The following is a 16,219-nucleotide window of genomic DNA, read 5'->3' as shown; positions in this document are numbered from 1 at the left end:
CCAGCCTCAAACTCAACAACCTGACTTTAAAAACACAATAAGCTGATGTACGGGCATTGATGGAGTTCTTCAGAAACGAAAGCGAGGACTAAAATGAACTTATCAGACGATCCGCTTCATACAAAGATCTCTAAAGTGAAAGATCCGCTTTTTCTGGGGCGGGCGTGATGATGGTGGTGCTGGTGCACCCCTGCAGAAGGGGCGCAGGTGAAGAAGACACTCAAACAAAGGACATTAAATGCACTGATCCATTTCCTCCCCCACTCTCTCATCCCGTGACCGCTTTCTTTAAGTCTTACCTGCGTGTGTAATGTCGGACAGGTCATAGTTCTTGGCGGTGCGGGGGAACTCTTTGAGTTTGCGGTTGGAGAGGATGAGCGCTCCGCTGGACGCAGCCTCTTCCAGCGCCTTCTCCACGCTCCTGCTGGCCGCTACGGTCGCCGGCAGCTGCGCTCCATCCCCAGCAGCCATCAAACACTAAATATGACCCAACTCTTACTCTTTACAACGACAATCAGCCCTCCTAAACCTCCATCTCATCCGAGGCCGATCCAATAACGTTACACCCCAGAAAAGTACGTTTTTGTACTCCAAAAGTGATGTAAAATCCAGTGATTGAGCAAAGTTGCGCGGTGAGTTGACAGTCCTTGTGCTGCAGCGAGCCGAGAGCAGAAGAGGCGGAGCTTGCGGATTGAGCAAGTCTTGATTGACAGGGCGGACACACCCAATACGAGCTCGGGAAATGAACACAAAAGCGCTGCTCTCATCTCAAGGGGGAAATGATAAAAGTTTTTTGGACGCTCGGAGATTTTGTAATTCAAACTGTAGGAGCTTCACTGCTGAAACCGTAGAAGTTTTCGCATTGTTTGCAGACCGATAGCAGGGCTGACAAGGTTCAACAGTAAGCGGAAGTTTCTAATGGATATATCACAAAGTATTTCCCTGTTTCCAGATCCATTAAACGACGTGCATTTAGAGAGAGGAAATGAAGGACATAAATATTGCATTAACGTTATAGCATTAGGTTCACCCTTACTTTGCTTTATGGGTGTGACACCAAACAATCTTCCCAATGACTTTGGTGTCTATTAAGCTAACCATAAAATATTGGATTGGGTTCATAATCTACTTCCAAAACGTATTAAATAAAAAATATATATATTTAAAAACAACACTGAGGTTAAAAAAAAAAAAATCATCACTTAACAATTGTCTGTGATACAATTGGCTGGTTATAGTTTTTTATTTTATTTTTATTTTTTACTTTAAGTAGGCTAATTACTTTATATTAAAATTTTTATAAAACTTTTCAAACTCTAAAAACATTTATTTGTAGGCCTATATAAACAAAAGCTTGATTTCTCTATTAACCTTTGAGTCATTAAAATCTACACATAAAGCCATTTGAAATTTAAAAATCTTTTTTAAAAATGTAATGAAAAATCAAGCCCATAAAAGTTGTTAAAGAGGTTATACATCCATAAACTGTATAAAGTTGAGATCCATAAACTTGAGAGGGAGTTTTTCTTTGCATAATGTATAAATAAGGCCATTATTTGTTTGTTTCAACCATGTTGTATTATTATGTTGGCAAGTTTGCCCATATAGTACACAGAAAGCTTTCACAGAGTTATTGCTTACCCATGTATGCTTAATGTCTATCTGTTTTTCGTTCAGTGTTTCTGAGTTCAGTGTTTTAAGCCTGACAGGGGCACAAAGTGTGTCACAAAATTATCCACTGTGTCATTACTCCCCATGGAACAAACAGAGAGGAAGAGAGGGATCGAGTGAGCCCAGAGGAAGAGAAGGGATGAGAGGCTGTGAGAAAGAGTGAGGTCATAATCACAAATCTGTGTGAAACCCCTATGATATGTTAAAACATAGGAATATGTAATAAATAGTCTTCCACACTAAGGGGGAGTCGTGGCCTAATGGTTAGAGAGTCGGACTCGTAACGCAAAGGTTGCGGGTTCGAGTCTCATACCGGCAGGGATTGTAGGTGGGGGGAGTGAATGTACAGCGCTCTCTTCCACCTTCAATACCACGACTGAGGTGCCCTTGAGCAAGGCACCGAACCCCCAACTGCTCACCGGGCGCTGCAGCATCAATGTCTGCCATACTTGGCCACATGTCACTTTCACTTTCATTAAGAATTGAAGCATTGATTTAAGTCTTTACTGTACACTGTAAAAAAAGATTTTTGATGTAAATAAAAAAAAAAACATTATTGGAGTACAAGAAATTCTATTTCAGTCTTTCTACTTTGAATATACACAATTAATTCAATGTGTTACTTGCCACCTCTTCAATTTCCTGGCAATTTCTGAGTGAAAATTGTTTCTATACACCACTAATTTTTCAGTGTAGTCTTTAATGTAGTTATGAGATTCTTGTGTTGTTTTCTTGGTGGCATTTAATATAAATGACAGAGAGGCTCACAATATTACTGAGACTGCAGTTCTTTTATTTATTTATTTATTTGTTTTAGAGAACCGCTTATTTAAAATCATATATTATAATAATATAATAATAAATAAATCAGACTAAAGAGATTCTTTGGAAAATTATTGTGTGGCATGATGTGGTTATTACATTTCTTTCCAAAGTTCCCTTTCTAGTGTTGTCACGAGTCATATCATGGCCAAAATCCCCGTTAACAGGCTGAAAATCCAAACCCCAAAAGAAGTTAATAAAGGAAGTGCAGTGCACGGTTGCATACAGTGTACCCCTCGTGTCTTTCTGTAGAGCTGTATAGCAGCGTCCCCTGGCGTACAAAATCATGTTAACAACTCAAAACAGAGCCCTTTGTGTGTGGCAGAATGACTCGGGAAAAATAGCCTACTTCATTTCAGAATATTTTAACAGTAGTAATATAATTGTAGTCTTTTATTTATTTATTTATTATCCCTTTTCTTCTAAATGTTTCAAATACATTTGTAATCAATTAAAATTTCTTAATTTTTATTGTTATTTAATTAATTCTTTAGTAGTTCGTCTCGTATTTAAGTGTTATGATTATTTTATGATTTTTACAAATATTTTATAGTAAAGTACTTTGAATTATCACTGTGTATTTAATGTGCTGTATACTTAAAAATAATCGCCTTGCCTTACAATATTGCCACAGTCTGAGAACATAACCTGTTAGTTTAAACTAAAAATCCCAAAGCTATCACACCCCTCAGGTACACCTTTATGACGCTGGCTTTTCAGAGGCACGGGTGTTTTTCAACAGGACTAAAGGTTTGCTCAGTGCAGTGCGCCTTTAAGCAGCAGCGCTTCTCTGATTGGTTGTATTTGGTCACGTGAGCACTTCCGCCTCCGAAGGGGCAGTGCAGAGTACAGTGGTCTCTCGAGGTCACAGGATAAGGTAAGACAAATGTTATTTCAGCACTGTTCAAACTAATGATATGAAAGCAGATCCTTCTGCACCTTTAAAAACAATGCTCTTTTTAAAATATTTTCTTTACTGTTTATGTGTAGTGAAATGACGTTAGCCAGCTTGCTACAATAGTAATAAATGGCTGGAGGTGCTCGTGTTTATTTTGATATTGTGACATGTAACGTTAGCCTATTGTGATATGTATATGCAGGAAGAAATGTTATGTGCCATATTACTTTTTTGTTCTACATAAACAATTTAAACCCCCCCCAAAATGTGTTGGTATTGTGTTTGAGCTGTTTTGTGACAGCGAGTTTTGTAACTGTATGACATTGAACTTTGCATCGGGTAAGACAAATGTTATTTCAGCACTGTTCAAACTAATGATATGAAAGCAGATCCTTCTGCACCTTTAAAAACAATGCTCTTTTTAAAATATTTTCTTTACTGTTTATGTGTAGTTAAATGACGTTAGCCAGCTTGCTACAATAGTAATAAATGGCTGGAGGTGCTCGTGTTTATTTTGATATTGTGACATGTAACGTTAGCCTATTGTGATATGTATATGCAGGAAGAAATGTTATGTGCCATATTACTTTTTTGTTCTACATAAACAATTTAAATCCCCCCCAAAATGTGTTGGTATTGTGTTTGAGCTGTTTTGTGACAGCGAGTTTTGTAACTGTCTGACATTGAACTTTGCATCGAGTTGGCCTGATAACTAGATCACAGGTATTAACCTCACAGATTTCAATTCTGCAAATGATACATAATGTTTGTGTAATGAATTATGCATTAATCAAATGGAAAGTATTGCAAAAGTCTATAGCAAATGATGTGCAATGAAATAATTTACAGTTCCAGCAGTTGTCCTGAAAGAAAGGGTAGCATAGGAATATGCTGATATATTGATTGTTAACCTGAATGTCATTACAAGGGGGAATGGTTGATTCAGACATACTAAACATACTGCAATTTATCAATTTATAATTATAATTTATCAAAATATAAATTTTCTTTCCTTCAGAATCAGAAATCTATGTTGTGAGCATGATTGATTTGGTCATGTTTGGTTTTTTCTTCCTGGAGGTTTTAAAGTGCCTTTGTATCAGACCATGAGTGCGCCAGCCATCAAAGATGCTAAATACGTTTTGGGAGAGAAAATGGATGAGGGCATCCCAGACTTTCCCAGTGGTCCACTAGCTATCTACAGGAAGAAAGCATCCTTCAGCTGGAAGGAAATGTTGCAGTTTCTGGAGGGCGATGAAATCATTGCATTCAAGGTAAGATGTTTATTACATAAAGTACATCTGCCCTAACAACCCTATGGATATAGTGTGCTTAGTCCATTTAGTTCATATAAGGAAAACTCTTAAAGGAGACATATTATGCCCCTTTTTACAATATATAATATAAGTCTCTGGTGTCCCCAGAATGTGTCTGTGAAGTTTCAGTTCAAAATTCTCCACAGATAATTTATTATATCATTTTGAGTGGAAGCAGAAACACGCTGTTTTTCGGGCCTGTCTCTTTAAATGCAAATGAGCTGCTGCTCCCCGCCCCCTTTTCCAGAATAGAGCTGCGCCATTACAGCTCGGACCTGCTAAAAACATCTGTTTTGGTTCTGATTATCATGTTTATCGCGCTGAAATCATGCGGTTTAAACCATACGAGTTTAAATATCTGATACACGGTTTTCTGAGCGCACACATCCGAAGCACACGCACAGAAAGCGGCTGTCACAGCATGTGAGTACTAAACTAAGTTCACATTAGCACGTTTAACAAGTTTACGTTAAAAACACACATGAGTTACAAAAAGTCAGTTATGTCTGTGAAGGTAAACAGCTGGGAAATAAATCGCTTGTTTATTTTAGATCTGTGTGGCAGCAGCAATATACAGTAAATAAATAAATAAATCACTGCTGTGTTGTCTCCTCTGAGGCTGGGACTCTAAACAGTGTTCTGTGCTCGTCTGTGCAGCCAAAGACAGAACAGTTAGCATGTTTTGCTCAAACTTTCACCATGGCATTAGAGCTGGCGCTGTGGGTGTATTACATTTACAGATTAAGGGGCGGTAATATTATAATGAGATCCCTTTGCCACATCACCAAGGGTGCGAAATCAGATGTGCTCATTTTCTCAGACACTTAGAGAAAAAGGCTTACCAAAACAAAGTTACTGGGTTAATCTTTTTCACGTTTCCTTGATTGGTAGATGCACCGTGGACCTGATTATAGCACTTAAAACCTGGAAAAGTCAGATTTTCATGATATGTCACCTTTAAGACTGAGCTGAATTTCAGATGAATGATTCCTTCATTTGACCAGTCTGAGTGAAGGGATGGGTGCTTTTAAAATGCTGCTTCATGAAGCTTCGAAACATTTACAAATCTTTTGTTTCTAATCAGCAGTTCAGAGCTTGTTTCAAACTTGCCAGGTCATGTGATCTAAGCAAGCAAGGCTTTGTTATGCTATTCTATTTCAAACTTTAGATTCAAAGCATTTATAAATTCTGATACAAATACTGTTGATCTGGTGAACTCATGAATAAATGTCTATAAATGTCTGAAAATAACGGTTTTATAGTTTAGTTTAATTTTAATTATTTTAATGAACTTTTAATACTTATGCATGCATAATAAAATGACAATGATAAATAATTAGCCTATACATGCTTGGGCATTAGCTTGCATTGAATTTATATAATTTGTTTCGCAATGCATTTGATTCAGATTTTCAAAAAGTTCAGTTTCTCCAATCACTAGTCCACAGTCATTGATATATAGATAACTTCTCAGCTGTCTTGTGTTTCTCTCTCTGAGCAGCAGCACGTGTTCAGAACACTGGAGAGGGACCCGCTCTTTGCACGGCAGCCTGGTGAGAACATCCCAGTGGAGCAGAAGCGAGAGCTCACCTTCCGCCGCTGTAAACAGTTATTTAAGTATGACTTTGTAACACGTGATGACGTCATGCAGAACCCCTGGAAGATGACAATTCTCAGTGACTGCCTGGGAATGTATGACTGGTCTTTGGGAGCCAAATACTTCCTTAACAAAGGGGTGAGCCCATTTCATATGCCCTCTAGAGACCCCTAAATGTGGGAGTGTAATACACTAACCTTCCAAGAATAGCTTGTAATCCTTACAAATTATGAATTAAGAATGAACCCATTCTGGAATGGATAAAGCTCACACAGAAGTAATTGAAGTAATATTTTGCCTTTTTGTTGATAATTCACAAAATTACCATGCAGTAGTGTTTATAATTTTTTGTGATGATTTTTTATTTAAAAACCTTTTATATTTTTGTTAGATGTTTGGAGCCACAGTGGCAAACACAGGATCTCAGAGACACTTGATGTTTGTGCAGGACATTGAGCAAATGATGGTAAATGATCTCTGTTTTATGGCATGCATCAAATATAAAACCATATCCGATATAAAAATTTAACTAAAAGCTGGTCAAGTTCAGTGTACTGAGTAAACATGCACTAAATGCATTCATTGCAAATATGGTTGCTTAGCATTTTTTTTTAGATGGCCACTAGTTTACGCTACTACCCACTATTCATTATTACATTATTTAACATGAAGTAACAATGAAAAATTCTTCTAAAGCAATAATTAATCATATGTTAATTTCACCATGTAATAATGCATTTTCAAAATCAAAACTTGTATCTGTTAAGATTATTTAATGAACGAGCTAACATGAACTATCAATGAAGAGATGTATTTTTATTAACTAACATTAACAAAGATTCATAAATACTGTAGCAAATGTATTGCTCATTAGCGTTGCATTGACTAATGTTAAATAAAGAAGTTTATTGAAAAATTGTTACCGCATAAAATGCGGTTAATTATTTGAAATTAAAGATTGTCGTAAGATTATTATTTGCTTTTGTAGATTATCATGTTTTGCTGCTCAAAGTATAATGGTATGATACATTCCCTAGTGAAAAATCAATACTAAAATGTATTTGAAATACATTTATTTCATGTTAAGTATACTACAAATACATTTACATATTTACAGCGGGTAAAATAAGTATTGAACGCGTCACCATTTTTCTCAGTAAATGTATTTCTAAAGATGCTGTTGACATGAAATGTTCACCAGATGTTGATAACATCCCAAGTAATCCATACATACAAAGAAAACAAAACAAATAAGTTCAGAAATTAAGGTATGTGTAATAAAATGGAATGACCCAGGGAAAAAGTATTGAACTACTGAAATGTATTTAATACTTCGTACAAAATCCTTTGTTGGTAATGACAGCTTCAAGACGCCTCCTGTAGGAGAAACTAGTCACATGTATTGCTCAGGTGTGATTTTGGCCCATTCTTCCACAGAGTCTTCAAATCTTGAAGGTTCCGTGGGCTTCTTTTATGAATTCTGATGTTTAGTTCTTATTTTCTATTGGATTCAAGTCAGGTGATTGGCTGGGCTATTCTAGCAGCTTTATTTTCTTTCTCTGAAACCAATCGCGAGTTTCCTTGGCTGTGTTTGGGATTGTTGTCTTGCTGAATTGTCCACCCTTGTTTCATCTTCATCATCCTGGTACTGTAGGTGTTGGGACTGAACCAGCTAATATGAGTTTCCACTGACTAGGGGCAGGATTGCTTTCTAATTTTTGATAGATTTCAGCTGGTGTCTTAGCTTTCCCTTATCCCTTTCTTCATGTGTTCAATACTTTTTCTCTGTGTCATTAAATTTTATTATGCATAACCTAATTTCTGAATGTTTTCTTTGTATGTATGGATTACTGTGGTTGTTACCGACATCTGGTGAAAATTTCATGTCAACAGCACCTTTATCAATATATTTTCTGAGAAAAATGATGACGCGTTCAATACTTATTTTACCCACTGTATGTAAATAATAAAATACCTTGCAATTGTTTTTTAGTATACCTAACTGATATACTTAAAGTCTGCTAAATTGGAACAACAAATTTTGTACTTAATGCACTTTAGTAGTGCTGAAGTCCAACTATAGATATACTGAAGTATATTTGATTGTGCTAAAGTGGAACTACTGCAAGTATACTTTAGGTAAAGACAGATATTATTCAAAGATCGTACAATCCTCCTTAATAGTGATATTATCATTGTGCACAAGTCTCGAGTGATACATCAGTAAATATGGTAATAGATTTTAACTATACTTAGTATGAAATAAATGTATTTTAAATATATAACTTTTTTACTAGGGTTAAATCAAGCCATAAACGGGAAGTTCCAGGGTGCTGCAAATTTGCGTGTGTGTGTTTGCGTGTGTGTGTGTGTGTGTATATACAAACCAGCAAGTTGCTTTTGACATTAGTCATGGCAACCACATGAGCCACTGGCAGCTTATTAATATTGTGTCTGTCTGTTTAGACATTTGGATGCTTTGCACTGACAGAGCTGAGCCATGGCAGCAACACGAGAGCTATGAGGACAACAGCCAGATATGACCCCAGCACTCAGGTACTCTAGTATACTCTACATGTCCTCTACTAACGCAAGTCTGAACACATTGCAATCATATCACGAGATTATACAAACATGGCCTTTCAAATCATAAAGAGACATGAACTGTTGATTCATTAATCTAGGTTAATAAATAAACATAAAAATAAAGTTAAAACAAAATAAGTTAACATTCACAGAGTAATAAATACTATTGTTCATTGTTGATTCATGATAGCTGAAGTATTAGCAACCATACACTCTAAAAAATGCTGGGTTAAATACAACCCAGTGTTGGGTTACTACCCAGAAGGTTGGGTTAAACATTTAACCCAACCGCTGGGTCAAAACAGCCCAATTGCTGGGTTTGTCCCTATTTAACCCAGCACTGGGTTGTATTTAACCCAGCATTTTTTAGAGTGTACTAAATATTTCATATATGTTATCTGAATAATTCAAATCACAGTCTGTCAATGACTCGCTTATAGGTAAATCCTCCTTGTACCACACATAGCCATCTGTCATTATAAAAGCTTTCTTATTATGGTTTTTACTATTCCTTCCTTCTGTTTAATTATTTTAGATGGTCCTAGCTAATTTATGTTGTTTTGAAATCCGCAGGAGTTTGTGATTAACTCTCCAGACTTTGAAGCAGCCAAGTTCTGGGTGGGGAACTTGGGAAAGACGGCCACTCATTCAGTCGTATTTGCACAGCTCTACACCCCTGATGGGCAATGCCACGGCCTTCACTCTTTTATAGTCCAAGTATGTGTGAAAATACGTTTTTCAGTTCATTTGCTTGTCTTGTTAGAGCAGCTGTGAATAATTCAGTTTTAATGTAATTAAATTTCTAGGTCAGAGATCCAAAGACCTTGCTGGCAATGCCAGGAGTGATGGTCGGGGATATGGGAAAGAAACTGGGTCAGAACGGACTGGATAACGGGTGAGTTTACTGCTAGACTGTGGACTGCCGAGCTGTTGTGATTACAGTATTTGGTCATTAGATGGCGATAAAAGAAAACCATAAGAATATATCCATCTGATATCTGTCTCACTTCATCTCCGTAATATATCTTTCTGTTCATATAAATGAAAATGCTAGTCTTCATACTTTTCATTGTAATCACTTAACAAAAACATTTTTTGTAATGTCTAAAATAAATTCATGATTTTTTTTTTGTCAGTTTTGTCGTATTCCACAGTGTGAGGATACCTCGGGAAAACTTGCTAAACAAAACAGGAGATGTTACGCCTGACGGACGCTACGTTTCACCTTTTAAAGTAAGCAATATTATTTCACTGCCTAATAAACATTACATATACTGCCTGTTTTTATTGCATTTACACTGTGAAAATAATCTGTTTACAAAAAAGGTTATATACATACACATTAGTAATAGCAATAGAACAGCATTTATTAATCTTTGTTAATGTTCATTTTCTATATTTGTGACCCTGGACCACAAAACCAGTCATAAGTAGCATGGGTATATTTGTAGCAATAGCCAAAAATACATGGTATGGGTCAAAATTACCGATTTTTCTTTTATGCCAAAAATAATTAGGATATTAAGTAAAGATCATGTTCCATGAAGATATTTAGTAAATTTCCTACTGTAAATATATCAAACCTTAATTTTTGATTAGTAACATGCATTGCTAAGAACTTCATTTGGACAACTTTAAAGGTGATTTTCTCAATATTTTGATTTTTTTGCACACTCAGATTCCAGATTTTCAAATAGTTGTATCTCGGCCAAATATTTTCCTATCCTAACAATCATCAATGGAAAGCTTATTTATTCAGCTTTCAGATGATGTATAAATCTAAATTTAAAAAAATTTACCATTATGACTGGTTTTGTGGTCCAGGGTCACATTTATTAATACATTTTCAACATTAATGCACTAAAATGAATTAACAATGAACAGTAGTATATTTATAAATTTACATGAACCTAAATTAATTTAAAAAAGGATTGTTCGTTGTTAGTTCATGATACCTAATGCATTAGTTATGTTAATATTTAGAACCTAATTGTAACACCTTTAAATTTTAAAAAAATATATAGGATATGTGCAAAGCAACAGTATTTTCTTTGTTATTATGAACATGGTTTGTCTAAAAGCATATTAAAAACACCACATAGACAAATAAACAACGTAAAAAACTTGATTTTCACTACAGGGGGACTTTAAAAATAGAGCTATTTTGGTGTGTATCTGTGTGGACATCTTGCAACGCTTTACTCCCTCTGCAGTAAGAGAAAGCAGTGGTGCAGCAGCTGTGCTGTGCTATGCAACATGTACGAGAAGGAATCCCTATGCTTTCATTTCAAACAAACAGGGAGTTTTCAATCACAGGGAAAGCCAGGACATCAGCCAATATTACTGACAGAAAGACATAAAGGGGTTTTTCTGAAAACAAACAGAAGCGAGAAGTTGAAGATGAATCAATGAGATATAATTTGCCCTCCTTTTTCCTCACATTCTTTGTCTCTTTTCTTGTGGTTTGGTCTAGCCATCTCTGCCATGTGTTTTCAATTACTTTATCATGCTTCTTTCCATCCTGTCTTTTTCTAACCATAAACCTTTATAGGACCCCAATAAGCGGTTTGGGGCATCTTTAGGGGCTCTGTCAGGAGGCAGGGTGGGCATTACAAGGATGGCACTGGTCAATCTGAAGCTTGCGGTGACTGTGGCTGTGCGATTCTCCGCCACACGCAGACAGTTCGGACCCAAAGAGGACGAGGAGATTCCAGTGCTGGAATATCAGCTACAGGTACAGAATACTGACACTCTCCAGTGGAAACATTTCATGACCGAAGAAAACTTTCGCTACATCAGGAAGACTCTAGATAAATCTTCCTTTTCTTCCTTAATTTACTTAAAAAAATGAAAAACTTCAAAAAAGAAAAATTGGAACTTTTAATTTAAATAAAAAATAATTGAAAATGTAATTGAAAAATAATTACATTTAAAATAATAGAATAATTAAAAATCTGTACTTTTTGTTTTGTTCAGTACTTTCTTGTGTAAATACACTGCAAGTGCATATACTGTACATAAGGTGCAACCAAAATAATAATTAAAAAAATGTATATGCTACATGGCCAAAAGTGTAACATTTAACATTGCATGGAACATTTTAATAGGCCTTTACATCCACCAGTACATTTTTTGGAGAGTATTTTCTTCCAGTTCTCAGTGTTCGTTTTCAGGATATCACTGAAGGTTACTTATACTCTATACTAATTTTGTAGATCAAACATAAGTGTATGTGCACATTTTTTGAGCTGCTCGGTTTTTGACCCTCCTTGTTCATACGCACTATCCTCTGTTGCAGCAATGGCGTCTTATTCCGTTCCTGGCAGCGGTGTACGCACTGGAGCACTTCACCAGACCCCTCTGCATGAACTTTGTGGAATTTCAAATTGGACTGTTAATGAAGGACAAAAGCGACAGACAGGTAAACATCATACTAAAGATAGGGTTTAGATATGCTGAATATACAAGCATCCATAAAATCTGAGATAATTATCCGAGATGAAACATTTTTTCACAAAAGCGTCTTGATCACTAAATTCTGAAAGTCTCAGGATCTTCTAGTCTTTGTTGATTACATATAGATTGTGTGTGTCACTTCTCAGGCTGAACTGGGCAGAGAGATCCATGCCATGTCGTGCGCTAGTAAACCTCTGGGGTCATGGACAGCCCAGCGAGGCATTCAGGAATGCCGAGAGGCTTGTGGAGGACATGGTTACCTCGCCAGTGAGGAATTTTTAAAATACTCATAAACTAAATGTTTAATAGACGCAATCAACACCAAGTCTAATATCAAAAGAACTTCTAGTCAGCTTCTGTTTATCTGTTAATCTTTTCGTGTTAAGTGAACCGGCTGGGAGATCTGCGTGATGACAACGACCCAAACTGCACATATGAGGGTGATAACAACGTCCTTCTGCAGCAGACCAGCAACTATCTGCTCAGCTGGCTTCAACACAAACAGCAAGGTCTCTACACACTAGAGTCAATTTGACCCACACTCAATTTTCATTCTGCTTGAATTACTGAAATAAATTAACTTTTCCACGACATTCTAATTTATTGAGATGCACCTGTAGAGGTTAAACTGTTTTTTTTGTCTACATATTTTTCATTTAGGGTCATGAATGTGCATGGAAAGTTTCGACACACAGATGTGTTTTAGAAAGGCTGTACACATTTTGTTATGGCTTTTGTGACCCCCATTGGTTTCCATGCAATTTCAACAATTTTAAAAACAGCAAAGAAAATAAAAAACAGAAAACCTTTATTGTAGCTCACTCAGACACTAAAATATAAAATACATTAGATCTTTTGAAAATTAAGACTCATTTTTCCCAAAACTGAGGACTCGTCGTCTTAAAGATTCAAGGAAAATTCTCTGTTTCTTTTTTTATGTAGTCAAGTTTGACAGTCACAGTCAATCTGCCAAAGGTTGTTTTTTGGTTGTTAGTTTGGATCTCAGTTACTAGACTGTTGCAGCACTTAAAAGAAGTGTGAGAAACTAATTTTACCCTCACAAGGTTTTGAGAACCAGACATAACAAAAAGACAGGAAGGGAAGTACAAATAACAATAAATACTACTCACACTAAGTACAAATAATGTTTGATACTATTTGTACAGACTTGTAGTTATTTGCACCTCAGTGTGCAAATAGTCACTGCAAAAGTCATGACAAAAAAAAACATACTTTTTTGTTTTGTGTCTGTGCAGCTAATTTTGAACATAAAAATATGTGGGTCTAATAAAAATAGATGGGAATTATTACATTTCTCTTCATTTATATTTATACTCTCACATTATATTTATAGGATCTGACAAGCTACAATAGAGGTTTTCTGCTTTTACATGAATCTTTAGTGTTTTTCACATTGTCAATTTTTGGCAAAATTCAATGTGGGTTGATTTGATACACAAACACAACAGTACCATGTCTTTGAACACAAGAGGAGGGTTTTAACATGTATTCTCCATTTTAGTTTTGTCAAGAATTATTAAATAGGAAGAAGTAATGATGACAGTGGTTTGTTAACCATGACATCCAGAGCATTCTTTGCATATTGGTTTTAGTGGTATGCAGAATATGAAGAATGCTTTATGTGTCTGATATGATGTTTTTCTCCCTCAATCAAGGTAAAGGAAGGATTGAATCCCCTCTTGAGACTGTGAACTTTTTAGAGGACATGAAGAGCATTCTGCAGAGCAAGTTCACAGTTGGCTCAGTGGAAGAGTGCATGAACTCAGGCGGTATGCAACATTAACATTACATTCTCCATAACAGGGACACATATATGCACATTCTTCACAACCGCACACACCAGCCACATTACTCATCTAGCATTCACTTCACCTCAGTTACCTCTATTCTCCTGGTGCTCTTCTTTTTCTTCTTTTAGACTCCAGACTCCATTCAAACTTTGTTTTGTGGATAATTTCAGCCTTGGGGTGAAATATTATATGATTTTTAAGTATGACTGTTGATTAATTAAAAAAATATGGGTAACAATTTACTTAAAACCTTTATGTATAATACATTATAAGGGTTATTAAAGGGTATAATATTATAATTATTCATAATGTGTGTTGTAATACATTATATCTTGAGATTGTACAATGCATTATAAGGTGCATTACAAGGCATAATAATTAATGCATTAAAACTTCTTTTATAATGCATTATACATAAAGGCTTTAAGTAAAGTGTTACCAAAATATGTTTAAATATATTTTCACATTCTCCAGATTAATGTGGAATCACATAAAGATATATTAAATATTTGAGATTTTTAATATTTGTTTCATGGCATATTTTAATGGCTGTATCACTGATACCAATACTGATATTATATTTAGTCTTCGGTTTCTGGGGGGGAAAAAGGTATTTAGGTATTTAACATAACAACCTAAACTGCAATTTATCAGGTGTTTTTGTTTAGCATTTATTAACAGTTACAAAAATGAAAAATATTGTAACAACTTTTGATGTACAGTAAGTGAACTTACATTAATGCTAGCCAAAGGCAGTAACAAAGCTACTTCAGAAACTAAAAAAAAATGCTGCATTAATTGCGTTAATTATTTTTAACATGTTAAACAGCAGTTATTAATAAATTGAAGAAATTAACACATACATTTTTTTCCCAGATCTATTTTAAAGAAATTTAGATTAGAGTTCAAAGCGAGATTAGCATTAAAATGAGATTGTTATGACACCATTCAAGTATTTGCATCAGTTAATATTTCTGACAATTAATTGCATAGCAAATTAGTATTGGTCTTTTCTCTTATCCATTTAACCATATAAAAACTGTAAGTATAGTGTTGCATTTATGTGTTGATTCTATCACTTTTTTAAGCTGTAATACAGAATTTAATTTGCACAAACCCAAACTTCAATCATTTTCTTTTGTAGCACTGGTATTTTCCCTCAAAAAAAGTTCTTCAGTTCTAGTTCATTCTAGTCTTCATTCTAGTTCAGTTCTGTTATTTAGCTATAGTGAAATTTTAGTTTTGTTTAATAGAGTCATTATTCATTTACGCTCAGAGGAAACCAAATAAACAAAATGAGCCTTGTGTCATTTTCATATCCCACTTTCATGGTTTTGGTTTTGTGTAATCCACGATGTTTGTGTGTACAGTGTTATTTTTCCTGAGCACATTATCTAACACATAAACTGTCGCACCTCCACCGCACACAGAGAGAATGTGAGAATCTGCGTCACGCTGTGTTTTTGTGTAGTTTACTGTTAAAAGTGCTCCTTGATGCTGCAGACTGCTCCAGTGGGAGAGTTTTACATCCTGAACCGAGCTGCACATCTGCTAAACATCTGCTCACTTTATTGACATCATCCTCAGCTGGTGACTCAACTCATTGTTGCCTGGTTACAGGGGTCAGAGGATCCTCGTTTTAATTGGCCGAGGATAGGGAGTGGACTACTTGGCTTTTAACTGACTTTTGTCACCTATCGCATCATGTGACAAGTGCCCAGGGAGTTTTCAAACGCTAGACCGGTTTTAATATTGTTTTTCATCCCAGCTGTTTTGCATCAAAACTTTGAATGCTCTCATTCTTTACCTATAATAGTCCATGACTTGAATCAATCCTTTTCAAGCCAACTAAATCATGACACACTAAAGGAATAGTTCAACCAAACATTCTGTCATCATTTGCTCACCCTCATGTCCTTCCGAACCTGTAAGACTTTTAATTGTAGCCTTGAGTTGTAGCCTTTATAGTGTATATATATATATATATATATATACAGTGTTGGGGGTAACGCATTACAAGTAACGTGAGTTACGTAATCAGATTACTTTTTTCAAGTAACTA

General features: G+C 35.6%; 1 protein-coding gene across 1 annotated transcript in view; it reads left to right on the top strand.

The window, feature by feature from the left end:
• Nucleotides 1-3,299: 3,299 nt before the first annotated feature.
• The window catches only part of acox3 (acyl-CoA oxidase 3, pristanoyl), a 25,710-nt gene continuing 12,790 nt past the window's right edge, over nucleotides 3,300-16,219 (top strand). Inside the window, exons 1-13 of the mRNA XM_016512476.1 lie at nucleotides 3,300-3,370; nucleotides 4,472-4,665; nucleotides 6,209-6,442; nucleotides 6,696-6,770; nucleotides 8,771-8,860; nucleotides 9,464-9,607; nucleotides 9,697-9,785; nucleotides 10,027-10,123; nucleotides 11,442-11,624; nucleotides 12,189-12,311; nucleotides 12,493-12,613; nucleotides 12,733-12,855; nucleotides 14,023-14,136. Coding sequence (XP_016367962.1) covers nucleotides 4,498-4,665; nucleotides 6,209-6,442; nucleotides 6,696-6,770; nucleotides 8,771-8,860; nucleotides 9,464-9,607; nucleotides 9,697-9,785; nucleotides 10,027-10,123; nucleotides 11,442-11,624; nucleotides 12,189-12,311; nucleotides 12,493-12,613; nucleotides 12,733-12,855; nucleotides 14,023-14,136 — 1,561 coding nt within the window. The 5' untranslated portion in view covers nucleotides 3,300-3,370; nucleotides 4,472-4,497. The remainder of the gene's footprint in view (nucleotides 3,371-4,471; nucleotides 4,666-6,208; nucleotides 6,443-6,695; nucleotides 6,771-8,770; nucleotides 8,861-9,463; nucleotides 9,608-9,696; nucleotides 9,786-10,026; nucleotides 10,124-11,441; nucleotides 11,625-12,188; nucleotides 12,312-12,492; nucleotides 12,614-12,732; nucleotides 12,856-14,022; nucleotides 14,137-16,219) is intronic.

This window comes from Sinocyclocheilus rhinocerous, unplaced genomic scaffold, assembly GCF_001515625.1.
Source record: "Sinocyclocheilus rhinocerous isolate Xijiao unplaced genomic scaffold, SAMN03320098_v1.1 scaffold611, whole genome shotgun sequence".
NCBI lineage: Eukaryota > Metazoa > Chordata > Actinopteri > Cypriniformes > Cyprinidae > Sinocyclocheilus > Sinocyclocheilus rhinocerous.
Note: the sequence above shows the minus strand (reverse complement) of the source record. Positions and strands in the feature narration are given on the sequence as shown.